The sequence below is a fragment of the Pezoporus flaviventris genome, unplaced genomic scaffold, assembly GCF_033815535.1.
Source record: "Pezoporus flaviventris isolate CSIRO_AGI_PZ_B2104156 unplaced genomic scaffold, CSIRO_AGI_Pfla_v1 ptg000093l, whole genome shotgun sequence".
Taxonomy (NCBI): domain Eukaryota; kingdom Metazoa; phylum Chordata; class Aves; order Psittaciformes; family Psittacidae; genus Pezoporus; species Pezoporus flaviventris.
This window is the reverse complement of record NW_026892641.1, coordinates 3,646,273-3,659,933: the sequence shown is the minus strand read 5'-3', so window position 1 is coordinate 3,659,933 and position 13,661 is coordinate 3,646,273. Positions and strand designations below refer to the sequence as shown.

The window sequence follows — 13,661 nt, the reverse complement described above, 5'->3', positions numbered from 1 at the left end:
TATTATCTAAACCTGCTTTTGCTTCTAGAAAGAAAAGCTGCTCTCATGGGCAAAAAGTTATGGATGCACCCGAAAAACCCATGCCAGAAGCTGTGGTTTCTGCTGGGATTCATCCTATGCAGCATGTGACCAACTAAACTGAGTCACCAAAGAGCCCTGTGCGAATCCCTCTGCACCTTCTCACCCCACTGTGGTTTTGGCAGTGCAGGGCACAGGCTCGGCCCCATGGGGACCCTCCCAGCTCCGTCAGTGATGCCCAAGTTCTTTGGTAGAGAGTAGTTACGAAGGTTCTAAGCATCCCCAGTAAAAACCAGGCACAAGCAATGCATTCCCACCCAGCCTGCTTTCCCTACAAGCCACCTTGAGCTCTTTGGACCAGAGTGATGGTGCCTGCAGGGACTGATCCTTCCTCCCAGCCTCCCTCCACTCTGCAAGGCAGGCAATTCCCATGCACCCCAATGCAAGGCAGGATAGAACCATCAAAAAGTTCTCCTTATTCTCCCCCGAGTAAAAGGTTTGAAACAAAGCCCCACCGGTGGCTTTATCTCACCAGCACACACCTTGGCAGTGATGCTCCCGGGGTGGCTTTGTCATGGGGTGAGGTGCCACCAGCATTGGAGTGTCACCCCACCACCTTCACTCACTGCCCCCTTACTTCAGCAGCAGGTAATTAACTCCCTAATAAAGGCAGGGATTTCCAGCTTAACCCCAGGCCTGAGAAAGAGTGGGAAACCTCATTTACCTCCAACAAAAGGGGAGGGGTGATTAGTAGCTCCAGTGACAACAGCAAGAGCCAGATAGGGCGAGGGGAACTGATAAAGCAGCAGAAAGCGCTAATACCCCTCAATCGCCCGCCTTTTCTTTCCCCTCCTTCTTTCTTTCTTTGGAAGCACTAAAATTCCACCATTTTCTATCATGCAAATTTGTGTGCCTAAGTGAGATTAAACTCTGGCAGTACTGTGCCTCCTTCCCCAAGTCCATTTCCCGTGCGGAGATAAGGCCAACTTCCCTTAATGCATCTTACAAGGCAGTGGGAGTTTTGAAGGCGCGCACTGGAGACGGCTTATTATCAATACAAATAAGAGCTTTCCAGATACTGTCCTTCTCCTCCCTCCCCTCTCTCCTTTAAACCCAGGAACCCAGAGAACAGCTTCAATAGCAGAAGTGTCATGCAAGGAGCAAGGAGAAGGGGGAGGCTGTGCCTGAGATGCTGCTGCAGAGGCAAGAAGCAGGACCAGGATGGGATACAGGAGAGGAGAGGAAGGGAAAGCATCACTTCTCAGAGGTCAATGGGGCCTGAGTGTTCTTTCTCACTCTGGGTTTCTGCCTCCCTCCCAAAGCTTGCCTGCAGTGAATGGGGCTTCCCTGGGTTTTGTCCCTTTGGGATTTACACCCCTAAACCTCTCACTCTTCCCAGGGTCCAAGGCAAACACAGGCAGTGCTGCTTCCCTGAACTTTGTCCGGCCTTATGGCAACTCCTCTTAAGAGGAAATGAGTGCTGAGCAAGCAGGACAGGCAGAGACCAGCTTCCAGACACATGGACACCCACTGAGCTGTTCATTGTAGTCTGAGATCTTCAGGTGCTAAAAACCTCCTTGGACCTTTTGCAGCTCTGTGGTTGGCTTGCATCAACTTGGCTTTACCAACACTGAGCCTGACCCAATTTAAAGCAGTCCCCAAAATAGCAAGTCTGAACTTTGATGCATTCAATGCCAAGAGACTGTTGTCTCCTTCCTGGGGCTCATTTGTCCCATATCGGCACAGAAGCAGCAGGAAGGAGAGATGCGCCAACGTGCTATTCCTGGAAGCAGTCACCTTTTGCCTTTTGTAGAGGATTTTAAGACTGACAAGTGTTTCTGAAAGCCTGACCGACAAGGAAAGGTGGGAGAAACGGGGCTTGAATCCTTTCAGGGAGAAGGTGGCAACACGATAACAACCTTCCCAAAAGCTAAAGGTTGGTACAAAGAGGACACTGATCAATTGTTCTCCACATCCTCTGGGGATAGGCTGAGAAAAACTCCACTTGCAACAAAGAAGGTTGAAGTTGGATATTAGCTATACATTTTCTAATTATAAAGGTAGCGAAGCAATAGAATAGATCGTCAAGGGAGGCTGAAGAACCTGCTTTGTTAAAGAGTTTCAAGAATAGCTTTCACATGTGTTTGCCAGTGATGGCTCAGCCTTGTTGCAGAGGGATGGGCTAAATTAGCTCTTGAGGTGCCTTCTACCCACCTATTTTGGGCTCTCAGCCATCAATACAGTCAACCTAGAAATAAATGTGCAGCACTCCCCTTGCTGCAGCGTGGACATTCTGATTTCCTGGTGGTTTCGAGCTCATTCCCTCCCTCTGCCTTGGGGCACCATCCCCAACCCTCATACTCTAAAGGAAGCTCCTTCTCTCACCTCTATCCCTCTTCTAGTTTTTGCTCTTTCCCCCTAAAGCACCCCCTCCTCCAGCACCCCACCTTTCTACATCCCTCCATCCATGGCTGTTTTGAAGTGATATTCCTTAAAGCTGTTGAGAAGGAGGGATGCACAACATGGGATCAGGGCTCCTGGACCCTGGCTGATATGCACCCATCAGGCCTGCTTGGGGGAGCATCAGGCTGCTGAAACCCTGGCTGGAAGGGGAAGAGCACCTTGTTTGGAGAGCACAACATGCCCCAGGGCATGATTTAATTGCATCCTGAGAGGCTGGAGTGCTCCTGCGTGCCCCCAGGCCCTTTCCTGGTGCAGCAAGGGGAAAGTCAGGGCAGGGTTATAACACATTGCATATTCATTGGGCCCATTTTCCAAGGGAGGAGAGTTAATCCTGGTACCCCAGCCAAATACTTACTAAGGTCATTAAGGCTTCCCTTTACTTAGACACAATATTCACCTTCATGTCCTGCTCTGCCACTTTCCATGCAAGAAAGGGCTGGTTGAGCCAAGCTTTTGGAATTAGGAGGCCAGTATTTCTGTAAGGATGCACAGCACGGACATAGTACTGAGCCCATCACTGAATCCTACTGAAGTGCACTGCGGCAAGGAGTTAAGAAACAACCTTTTCCTCTAGTACCCAAACATCTTTTCCTAACGATACAGCAAGACACAGGAGGGATGGGCCTGGATGTCTGGTGAAACGGGGCAATTTAGGAAACAGGCATCAGAACAGAACAGATAGAAATTGTCCTGCATCACCCCAGCATCTGATAGCCACTTCAGAACTTGCGGGTGACCGACTTTGGCTTAAGAAACTAAGGCAGGTAATAACAGGTATTGCAAGATAAAGAGCAAGGAACTGGGCTGGCGATGCATCCGTTTCCATCCATGGTTAATGGAGATGGAGGAAGTCTGGCTCTGTTTAGTTTGCTTGATTGCTCCAAGAGGAAAGAGAAAACAGAAAGGGGGAAGCAGGGGGGGGAAATAAAGGCCCTGGGTTTGGGTTTTCCCCCCTGCTTCTATTCATTAGGCTGCCAATAAAGCTTGGGCCTGGCGTATCGATGGTGGTTGAGCTCAACCTGACTCTGCATACAAGACCAATGGCTTTTTAACCCAGCTTGTTTCCAAATCAATACAGCCATCAGCATCTGAAAATTAGCCCCAGACGAGATTCCAATACTCAAGCTGGTGTCTCATGCTAAGAGTGCTCCCGCTCAGGGCACAGAGGAAGGAGGAAGGAAAAAGAGCTTGCTAGCAAGGGATTAGAGACTTGCCATTAATCTTCCCCAAGGCAGCACATTGCAGCCCGAATGTCCCACCACGTGTGCTCCTCCTTTCCCAGCGTCCTGCAGCACAGACACGGATTGGATGTGGCATGAACATTCATTTACTTGCTCATCATGTGTGCCCACACATGTAGGTCCCCTCTTAAGAGGCCCATGTTGCTTGTATGCTTGCCAAAGAAAGCACATACGTGCATTGTGCATCATCGATGCGCACTCAGGGACCAGCACCAGCAGGATGCTGCAAGAGCTCTGCCACCCCATGCCAACCTTCCTCCTCCTCCTCCTCCTCCTCCTCAGAAGTACAATTTCAACACACAAACACATATTGTTGCTAGGCTTAAACACACCCCCACAGAGTACACAAATCTGCCAGCTCGCTCTATTCCCTCAACACAAGTTTTACTTCAAGCGTTGCCTCCAGCATGGAAAACAAACACAACCCAACATCAAATCACAACAACCAGCATCATGGGTTTGCCAGTGACTACTTCAGGAGGCAAAGCTGTATCAGCCCTCCGTGACTACTCCAGGAAAACTGGCTAAAGGCATCACCCAGCTTCACTGGGGCTCTCCAAGCCTCTGCATTTGCACCAAGTTGTCTTAAAAGCTAGAAGTAGGAGCAATGGGAAGAGAAGACACCAGGGTAGAAAGGAAGAACAGGAATCAAAGCAAGCCCAACCCCTTTATGAACTCCTTTCCTCTTACCTTGCACGATGAGATGGACGCGTGATGTCTTGGGGTGATTGTCTGTCTGCACAGAGCAGGTGTATGGGCCTTCATCATAGACATCCACATCTTGGATCTGGATGCTGTACTGGGTTTTGGTGTTGGCCAAGAGCACCACCCGAGGGTCCAAGCACCACTTGTCATTGCCGGCATAGAGGATGCTGCTGCGGTTCAGCCAGGCCACTCGGGTGACTCGGTTGTCCACGGTGCACCTGGGGAGAACAAAGAGGTGACCCATCAGTGAGCTGATCTTGGATGCTCTGCCCTCCCTTCCCCAGCCCCTCCTGGTCCTTTGGGCACTGTATTTAGCTTTGCTGCCAGCATCAGTTTCAGAGACCAAGTGTTTTCAGGGTCCAAAGAGGACAATGTCGGCACTTTACCTGCTCAGAGCACCAATATCCATCTAAACTGGTGGCTCCAGAGATTTGCCCAAGAGCTTCACAACGATTTCAGACAGAAAGAGGTCAGAGCCACGCGGTACCAGCCACCAACAGACTCCTCTGTTCCCATTTGCTCCTTTGCAAACTCAAGAGACAAGTTAAAACCTCCGTCCTGAGCCCAAACCATGCTTTTGGGGGGATGCAGCTCAGTTCCTCCTGCCCAAACCCATCACTTGTCATTCTCTCAGACCCGCATATCCCTGTGTCAGGCAAAGAAATGTGAAGTGGAGCCAGGAAAGCAGCTCAGGCTGCTTCACAAAGGAGCAAGGAAAATTTATCTGAGGAGGAAGCCAGCTCTATCACATCTCTAAACAGGAAGCTTTTGCTTCCTACCACTTCTCCCTCTGTCAGCTCTTCCTTCCCTACCCATCATCTGCATCATTGCATCTCCCTCACTTACTGCACCTTACCCCAGCTAAACATTTCCCTTGTCAAGTGATGCTTTGGAGGTGGAAATCTCTATCCAGCTTTATTAAACAACTGAGTCTACACCACGGTGCAAACCAAGGTGATTCTTTGCTCCTGAAGGAGATTATTAATGCCCACATTAGCAGGGGCCACTCTTGTTCCTCCTGAAGGTCTCCACTAGCTTGTAACCCACCATCCTCACATCCCCAAGCAAGGTTTGAAACCTCTATGTCCACAAATCATCTCCAGATGAGTGAGCAGCAGAAGCCATGCAGCCTTTCTGCTGGCCCTGCAGGGAGCTGCAGCCCCCTCCCAATCCCAAGCTAGTCAAACCCCTGCTTCTCACGGAGCAGGTTTGGGATTATGGAGCCATTAGGATTTAGCCGCGCTTTGCTGGATGCAACAACAGAGGATAATGTCCCTGCATAAAACCACTCAGCCTAAGATCCACTGTTTATATTCTCCCCAATCTACTTCATTACTTGTGCAGTAGCTTGGATGCAAATTAACTTCAGAGGCACCAAAAAAGAGCACAGCAGCTTCTGTGAGGTCTCACACGGGGTAACCTCAATGAATACAAGAGGCTTAATGGGCTCTTTCTGCCAGGCTGTGGTAGGTCAAGCTGTCTCATCTCACCCAGCTTCTTTACGGAGCCTCTTTGGCTCCAGAATGACAGCAGAAGCTTAAATAACCCACTCAGCCTCCACACACAACAGAGAATCAAAGAATCAACTGGGTTAGAAAAGACTTTCAAGATCATCAAGTCCAACCATCCGCCAGCACTGCCAAGGCCACCACTAAGCCATGGCACTGAAGGCCTCATCTACACGGTTTGGGAACACTTCCAGGGACGGTGATTCCATCATTTCTTTAGGAAGCCTGTTCCTTTTGGAGGTTAGGGATGATGGGTCCCCATGCGGTGATGTCCGCAAGGTGAGAAGGGTAGGGTGCAGCCCAGGACTCGCCTGCTGATCTGTTAGGCAAGTACCCAAGTTACTGCACCATCCTCCTCCCTCTCCGGTGTGAAAAACATCTGAGATATTAAACAATTTTACTGCTGTTCCATAATGATATTACGATAATAATAAATTACATGTGAGCAGATTTTTATTATCTACATAAAAAGAGGCAATAGATTCAGCCTGGGCTGAACACCAAGAACTTGGCTCTGGTTTTCAGCTCTGCTACAACTGGAGCAAGTCTTGAGAGTTCACTTGCTCAAGTTGAGCAAAACTTGAGGGTTCACCCCAAAGGATGGTTACTGCACCTTGTACTCTGAACCTCAACTCTGCTGGGAGCTCAGACCTGCTGGGCTCAGCTTAATGCAGGGGATATTTGGTGCTGGGCTCATTGCAAGGCCATGAAATAAGCTCCTGTGGTGACAGCGAGCAGCATTTTCTGTGAAATGCATCGGTTTGGAGATCCCTGGATAATAATGGAGCCAGACAGTGTGCAAACCAAGCATTCCCTCTATCATATGAGCATTTAAAGTGCTTTTGAAAAGCAACGGGGCTGAGGTAACGCATGAGGCAACAGTGAAATAAGTGCTTTTGCCCTTCACAGCACCCGGTCACAATCTCTTATCATCCAGACACGCTTCTCTGTCCCTGGGATGGGCAAGCTTGACGTTGTTATTGCATTTTCTCCCCTCCTTTCAAGCTCCTGAGTTAAAATATATATAATAAAGCACAGAAAGAGCTCCTGGGGAAGACACACTTTGACCTCTGGGTTTGATGTGCTGTTTAGAGGGTGGTGGGTTGTGCTTCTGCCCAGGCTCCTTCCAGCCACTGCGCTAAACCCTCCTCCTCCTCGCCTACGTGCCGGATGGGATCCCCGAGGCCGAGGCTTGCCGCAGCGACCTGATGCTCTTCCAGCCCTTCCATCTGCTCCCCATTCCCTCCTCCAGCAGCTCCCCTCTCCAGAAGCCGGGATGGGAAGCTCTCCTCTCCCGTACACAGGCAGCCGAGCGGAAAACCTTTGGCTTTGGATGGGAAGCTGGGCTCCAAGCACAGGTGGAGAGCAAATGCACTACCAAGCCTGCAGCCTCCCCTCTTCCCACCCTGTTCCTGGCAAGGAGCAAAGCCCTGAGATGCTTCCTCCACCTCGCTGGAGGCTCTCTCCCCATAATGTGCCAAGGAGGGAGGGGAGCGAGAGGTCCTTGGGGTGCCAGAAAGCAGCTCCTGCTTCCAAAAAGATGATGTAAAAACAATTAAGCACAGATGAGGTAATTTTCTCCCTCAAGATCCTTAATCCTTGTTATGTTCCCGCTCAGAAGGCAAGGCCTTCTCCTCCAGGAGGATGAAAAACTGCTGCCTGTCAGCACAAGGAGGAGATGCTGCTGCTCTCCCTCTCTCTGCTGTTTCTCTCCTGCTAAACCAAACCCCAAGCCTCAGGGTTTCTCCTTCTGGAGACGCTGCTAACACACGACTCCTGCATCAGGTAGTAACGGTTTGCAGAGAGATGTAGCTCTTAATGCTACATCAGACCATCTGCTCCCTGCTGCCACTCAAATGACCACAAATGACGGAGTTTGGGCATTTTAAGACAGTTGCATGCATCAAGCAAAGGTGAGATTTGTGAGCATACGTCTTCCCGACCTGTCCCAACATCTCCAGTAGCCAAAGCTTCTTGGATTTGCTATCTGCCCTCAACAAGCAAGCCGGTCCTTTAGGGACTGGCTGCTCTTCCCCACAGCCAAAGTCCTCATGCCTGTACCCTCCTCATCCCATGCAAGGGGCCCATGGGTGCAGTCAACACCCAGCCTGGCTGCAGGGACACCAGTCAAAGACAGAAACTGGAATAGGGAGAACACCACCATCAGATTTCTGCCCAACTTAGGTAACGTAAGCACGAAGACGAACAGGGCTATAAATGCCAACAGAGCCCTCAGTAGGGATAAAACAAGGAGGAGCAGGATGCTTTACAGACGCAGATCTGCTCCCAAAGAGCCCACCACCAAACCGCAGCCACCACTATTGAGTATCAGGAATGAACTAGCGACAGGGTGCCAAAACTGGGCTCCCTGATGGCTTCCCACAGGGACCTCCCTGTGTTTTTGGCATGGACACACAGCGATGACAATGAAATCCTAAATCCCTCTCGTTGCTTTCCTGAGTTTGCACACAGAAAATGACGGGAGAGGACGTGGCCCAGCAGTGGGAGGAAGGAGGTTTTTAATTACTCAAGTGTACTAATTGGCGCACAGCACTTTTTGGTTGCCTCTCAATGCAAATCGCTGGTGTTCCAGAGGGCTGGGCTGGAGAGCACAGATTGTCTCAACCCAGCAGGACACACAAGCCATGAATCATGCTAATTAGAACTGAAAAGAGCTCAGTGAAATCACCAACCTGATCGCTGCTTGCTTTGCACTTAGCAGGGTACAAGCTCCATCGTGGGGAGGCAAAGCTGGGGCTAAGCCTGGCTCAACCCATTCAACTCGGTGGCCCATCCAGTTGTGACCAAGCTCGCTTCGCCTTCCACCACCACCACCTCACTCTTTGTGCCCACCCCAGAGAAAACAGCTTCCCAAATCCAAACTGATGGAATTTCACATGCGTTGCACCACAGCATTGACCCCTTATCAAGCATCTTTAGATGTCTTTTTGTTTTCTTCCCAGACACTGCATTTTGAAGCAATCCCTTCTCCACCAGTAGCTTTTTGTCCCTGCTATAGGTTAGACCAAGCTGGAAATCAGCTTGAAACAACTCATTTGGGGTCAAAAAGCTCCCCAAATCTCTTTGCCTGTGGTTGGGCAAGGAGACAAGCTGCTCTGGCCTCAGCATCTCATGTTCCAGACATCACCTTGCAGCCTCTGCGCCATCAGCTACGTTATAAATGATCAGCTAAACTAGACCGCTGCCAGAGGCAGAAGCTTCACAGTGCAGATTTATTTCTGTGATTATCACATTTTATTGTTATTTATTAGGATTAATTAAAGGCTGGGCTGTGAACAACTCAATCCTGTTCAGGCACAGTCCCACTGCTCTGCTATTCTTTCCTATGATGTTTGTGCGCTGGCGGCAATAGATGTTTGGCCATCAATACCGAAGCAAAGGGAAAGTTAGGGTCAGATTGTCCCATGCTCCCTGGCACAGGTGCATCCTATATGGATGCATGGACAGCCCAAGGTGTGGCTCTCATAGAGAAGCTTTGGTACTAGTAAATATTAAGCCAAAGCTCTCATTACCACAACTCAATCTGGTTTCCCTCTCAGTGCTTTTTTGCTCTATTGCGTTAAGTCATGCACGAGCAATTTCTACCAGTCTAGGTTTTACAGCATCTGCTCCTACAGACCGTGTGTGCTTGCAGCACCGTCTGCCACACACCCCCCAACATGCAATGCACATACTGAGGGCACACATGCTCATCCGCATGCATGGTGAATAGCATGTGCACCTCCAGCAATAACCCTGCTGACCCCTCCTGCAAGCAGGACACAGAATCATGGAATCAACCAGGTTGGCAAAGACCTTTCAGATCAGCAAGTCCAACCATTCCCCAGCACTGCCAAGGCCACCAGTAACCCATGTCACCCAGGTGGTTCTAACAGGGGGCTTAAGGCTCATCCCTTTTGAGGTCTGTGTGGTTGACAGAGTGGTAGGGCTTTTGGCATGCCCATGGGGTTGGACTAGATGATCTCCAAAGGTCCCTTCCAACCCTATTCTGTGATCAGGACCAGGACCACCCCAGCCATCCTCACCTTCAACTCTAAGATCAGCTGAAGGGCATCCCTGCAGCTCACACTGATGTGACACTACCAAAGATGCAGCCTGAGGACTTCTCCATCACTCACAAGACCAAAACCTGTTTCCCCGCACAGGGAGGATGCTGTCTGCCAGGCAGGATTTGACCAACAGATTAACTCAGCAGTGGGATCTGATAGGAAACAGGGGACCCTGCTGGGGTTGGCACCTGCCTCCAGTCCCCTCCACAGCAACCAGAGCACCGCCAAAGGCTGGGGAGTGAGGAGGTGCCCTCAGATCCGCTGCCACCCCAAAGCCCCTTCACAATCCCACTGAGCTGGTCAAAAGCAGTGCTCAGAAGTGGAAAATAAACCCCTTTTGTGCTTCCCTGCCCAGACAAGAGTTTCATTGCTGTTGGTGCAGAGGGAGTTTGTGCTCTGGCCTGGGAAGTCCTGCTTTTCCCACCAGTTCATGTCCCTGCCCTTCGCTTCTGCCCTCTGCCAGGCTTTAAAGGTATTTGGCACTTCCTTGGCAAGGAGGGTGAGTTAATGTGTGTTTGTAAAGTACCTGATCCCCCGGATTGGAAGTTTATACATGCCAATGATTCCCACTAATGACATTAATAATAATATACTGGGCTCCACAAGATCTGCCTTGGTTCAGTGCCCGGGATCTGCAGAGCTGCAAACAACTCCCAGTGTGCTGCCTTAGACTGAGCTATTGGCAAACACCAAGGAAACAGGAGGAAACCAGGCTGGGGAGAGAGGAAGAGCTGCAAAAAGAGCCAAAGCTCCCACTTTAGAGCCTGAGCATACGGGTACGGAACAGCCACGGGTCCCATGAGCACCTCTGGGTGCACCCAGCACCCCACCAGTCCTGGCAGAGGTAGTGGCAAGGATTGGTGCTGCAGCATGCAGGTCGTGCTGCAGCAGGCAGGGATGGCTTGTCTGGAAAAGTCTTTATCTCTCTGCAATGCAGCAGTGCACAAGCACCTTTCCAAGTCCCATGCTCGCCTCATCCAGCCTTTCTATTTATCCTCCCATTGTCTCTGCTAACAACAGGGCTCTGCACATCTACAGCATCTTCCATCTCAGCACGTGAGGCAAAGCATCAATGAGGGCAGCAACTCTGAGACCACACATAGAGGAAGCGTGTCCCAAACCTGGAGCTGACCAGGGAGCGTGCTCCTGGCCCATCTGCTTGGGTGCCCTCCAAAAGTGCTAATGGCACTGGGAATGGGGGTGATGCCAGCACCAAAATGCCTGTAGGCAGCTGTGCAGGGACACACTTGGTTTACTAATGATGTCCACCAGTCAGGGAGCTCCTGCAGTGCTGGGATCCTGCTCGGAGCTCAAGGAACAGGTTGGTCCTCCTTGTTTTCTCCTTGGTCACATTCCCAAAGCCCAAGTGGTTGTTCAGGGGGCTCCTGGATGCCAGTAGGCAAAGAACCCCAGGTGAAAGCCACCCCTTTCCCAGTTGTGTTCCAGTGTTGTCTACGGAAGGGTCCTCTTCCGCATGGAGGACACCACCCTAAACCAGGACCAGGCTTTGGCAGTTGCCTGCACGCTGGCTTAGAGGCTTCAAAAGGAGGTGTGGGAAATGCCACGAGAAGAAAATAACTCTATCATGATCTCATCCTCTCCCCTCAAGTGTTACAGAGCAGCTTAAACCCTGTAAAATCAGGTCTCCTCATCGGAGGAGGTGTGGAGAAGAAGCCTCCTCTCTCTGCCTCCAAAAACCTGGAGACCTCCCTCCTCGCTATACACTTTTCTTGGGGAAAAATGCTCCTTTTCCACCAAAAATCCCTAGATTGAGCTACTTGAGACACCCCCAAGTCCGCATCCTGCTCAGCCCCGCCAGCATCTCCTCCTCCAGGCTGCGCTCCCAGCAGTTAGTGCTGAACTCTCCCAATTACAGGCTGTGCCCCTGAATAATTCCTGCTTCTGCTTTGCTCAGTTGACACTAATAGCCCAGGAATAAAGCGGTGCCATCCACCCCACCGGCCTGCAAAGGAGCACATTTAACTAAGTACCAGGCAAGGGACTGCTGAGCTTAACTGCACTGCAAATGTATTCCAAAGGAAGCGATGCACTTAACTTCTCACAAGTGGGAAATTATCACTGAAGTGCCTTTTCCTTAGAAGTTGAGGCACAAAACAGGAACGGTGAGGGGTGAGAGCTCTCTATAAGACCTGTGGAGAGGGAATGAGGAGGGATCTGGAGCTGGCTGCTAAAGGATGCTCCAGGAGGCACCAGGACAGGAGGAGCAGGCACAAGAGGGAGTGAGAAGTGCTGCAAACAGAGGCCTGAATGGAGATAATGTGGGGAAATCAATCCAGGGAAGAGCATAAAATGAGGTCCCAGGTTTTCAAAGCACTGGCAGAGCTCTCCAGTAGCACATAATACAGTACCACAGGGTTGCAATGGGAAGATGAGGGGAGCTTGCACTGGTACTGGTGGCAGCTGACCACCATGGAGCACATACATGCTACTACACACATGTGCATATATCTCTCTCTCTCTAAAAATATATATATACACACATATACATATATTATAAGCTAATATATTATCATCTAATACATGTATATCTGTAGCATAATCATGGGTTACCACACCACTTTCCTGCACCAGTTCTCCCTCATGCTCCTAACTGCAATCTCACCACAGCACCCAAGCTTCTATTGCTTCTACAAGGAGATGGGGAGAGGTGGACAGAAAGAGGACAATGAACAATCTCTTAAGATGGAAATAGAGAGGTGGTCAAGGTACCACAAGACCCCATGGGAGGAACAGGACACCCTAAGCCTTTGGGAATGAATCCCTATGCCGTGCACCACTGCTCCAGGTCCCAGAATGATGGGGAGAGGATCTTCCCCTTTGGTAAGAGAAGAGGCTTCCCACTCCGAGGTCCCAAATGACCAAGACAAGAAGGTAACCTGTGCCTTTTGCTCTGACAGCTATCTCATAGTGACCAGCTTCCTAGCAGGAACCTACACAGCCTCTTATACTTGAAACCCACCACCCATGCAGATCTTTCCCCAGCACACACCCAGAAGGTTGTTTGCCACATGAGCAATGTTTAAGCACCTTGTCTCATGACCTCCCACCACAATGGGATGGGGACTTGTCTCTGAGAGAAGCTACCAAATGGTGCAGCGAAGGAAGTGGAGAACCAGAGGAGGGGAAGTGGAGGGACAGGAGGGATGTCAAGGAAGGAAACAAGATGGAGCCAAAAGCACATAGACTAATCCCAACCATGCCACTCACACCAATACCCACTCCCCATTTATAAACCAGCACAAATGAGACTGAAAACAAGAGTGGGACTGAGGTAAAGGCCCCTTCCCAGCACATACCCCCCTTTTCCTTCCCTCTCCCCTTGAGGACATCATCCTTAAAATATATTTCATTTCACAGCTGCATTATGGTACCACAAAATCCTGCGAATCCAATTTAAGAACAGATTACCTCCTCACTTACTTCATTTGAAGCAATTACATGTTAATTTTCATTGAGACCAGCCTAATGCATACCAATCTGATGCTGCAATCTCATTTGAATACTTGAGGGAACGTTAGTTGGGCTCCGGGCTCTGGAGGCTCATATTTAAAGGGCCACTTCACATTTCCTTTCCCTTTTCCCCCTGTTATTTACACCTCCATTGCACTTGTGGTGCTCCCTCCCTCCCTTCCCAG

At 50.2% G+C, this 13,661-nt stretch overlaps 1 protein-coding gene across 6 annotated transcripts in view; it reads right to left on the bottom strand.

Annotated features, from left to right (window-relative positions):
- Positions 1–13,661, bottom strand: part of LOC133281059 (protein CEPU-1) — a 331,891-nt gene that overhangs the window by 45,711 nt on the left and 272,519 nt on the right. For all 6 annotated transcript variants that reach the window (XM_061476207.1, XM_061476204.1, XM_061476208.1 and 3 more), the window contains one exon: positions 4,413–4,645. In XM_061476207.1, coding sequence (XP_061332191.1) covers positions 4,413–4,645 — 233 coding nt within the window. The remainder of the gene's footprint in view (positions 1–4,412; positions 4,646–13,661) is intronic.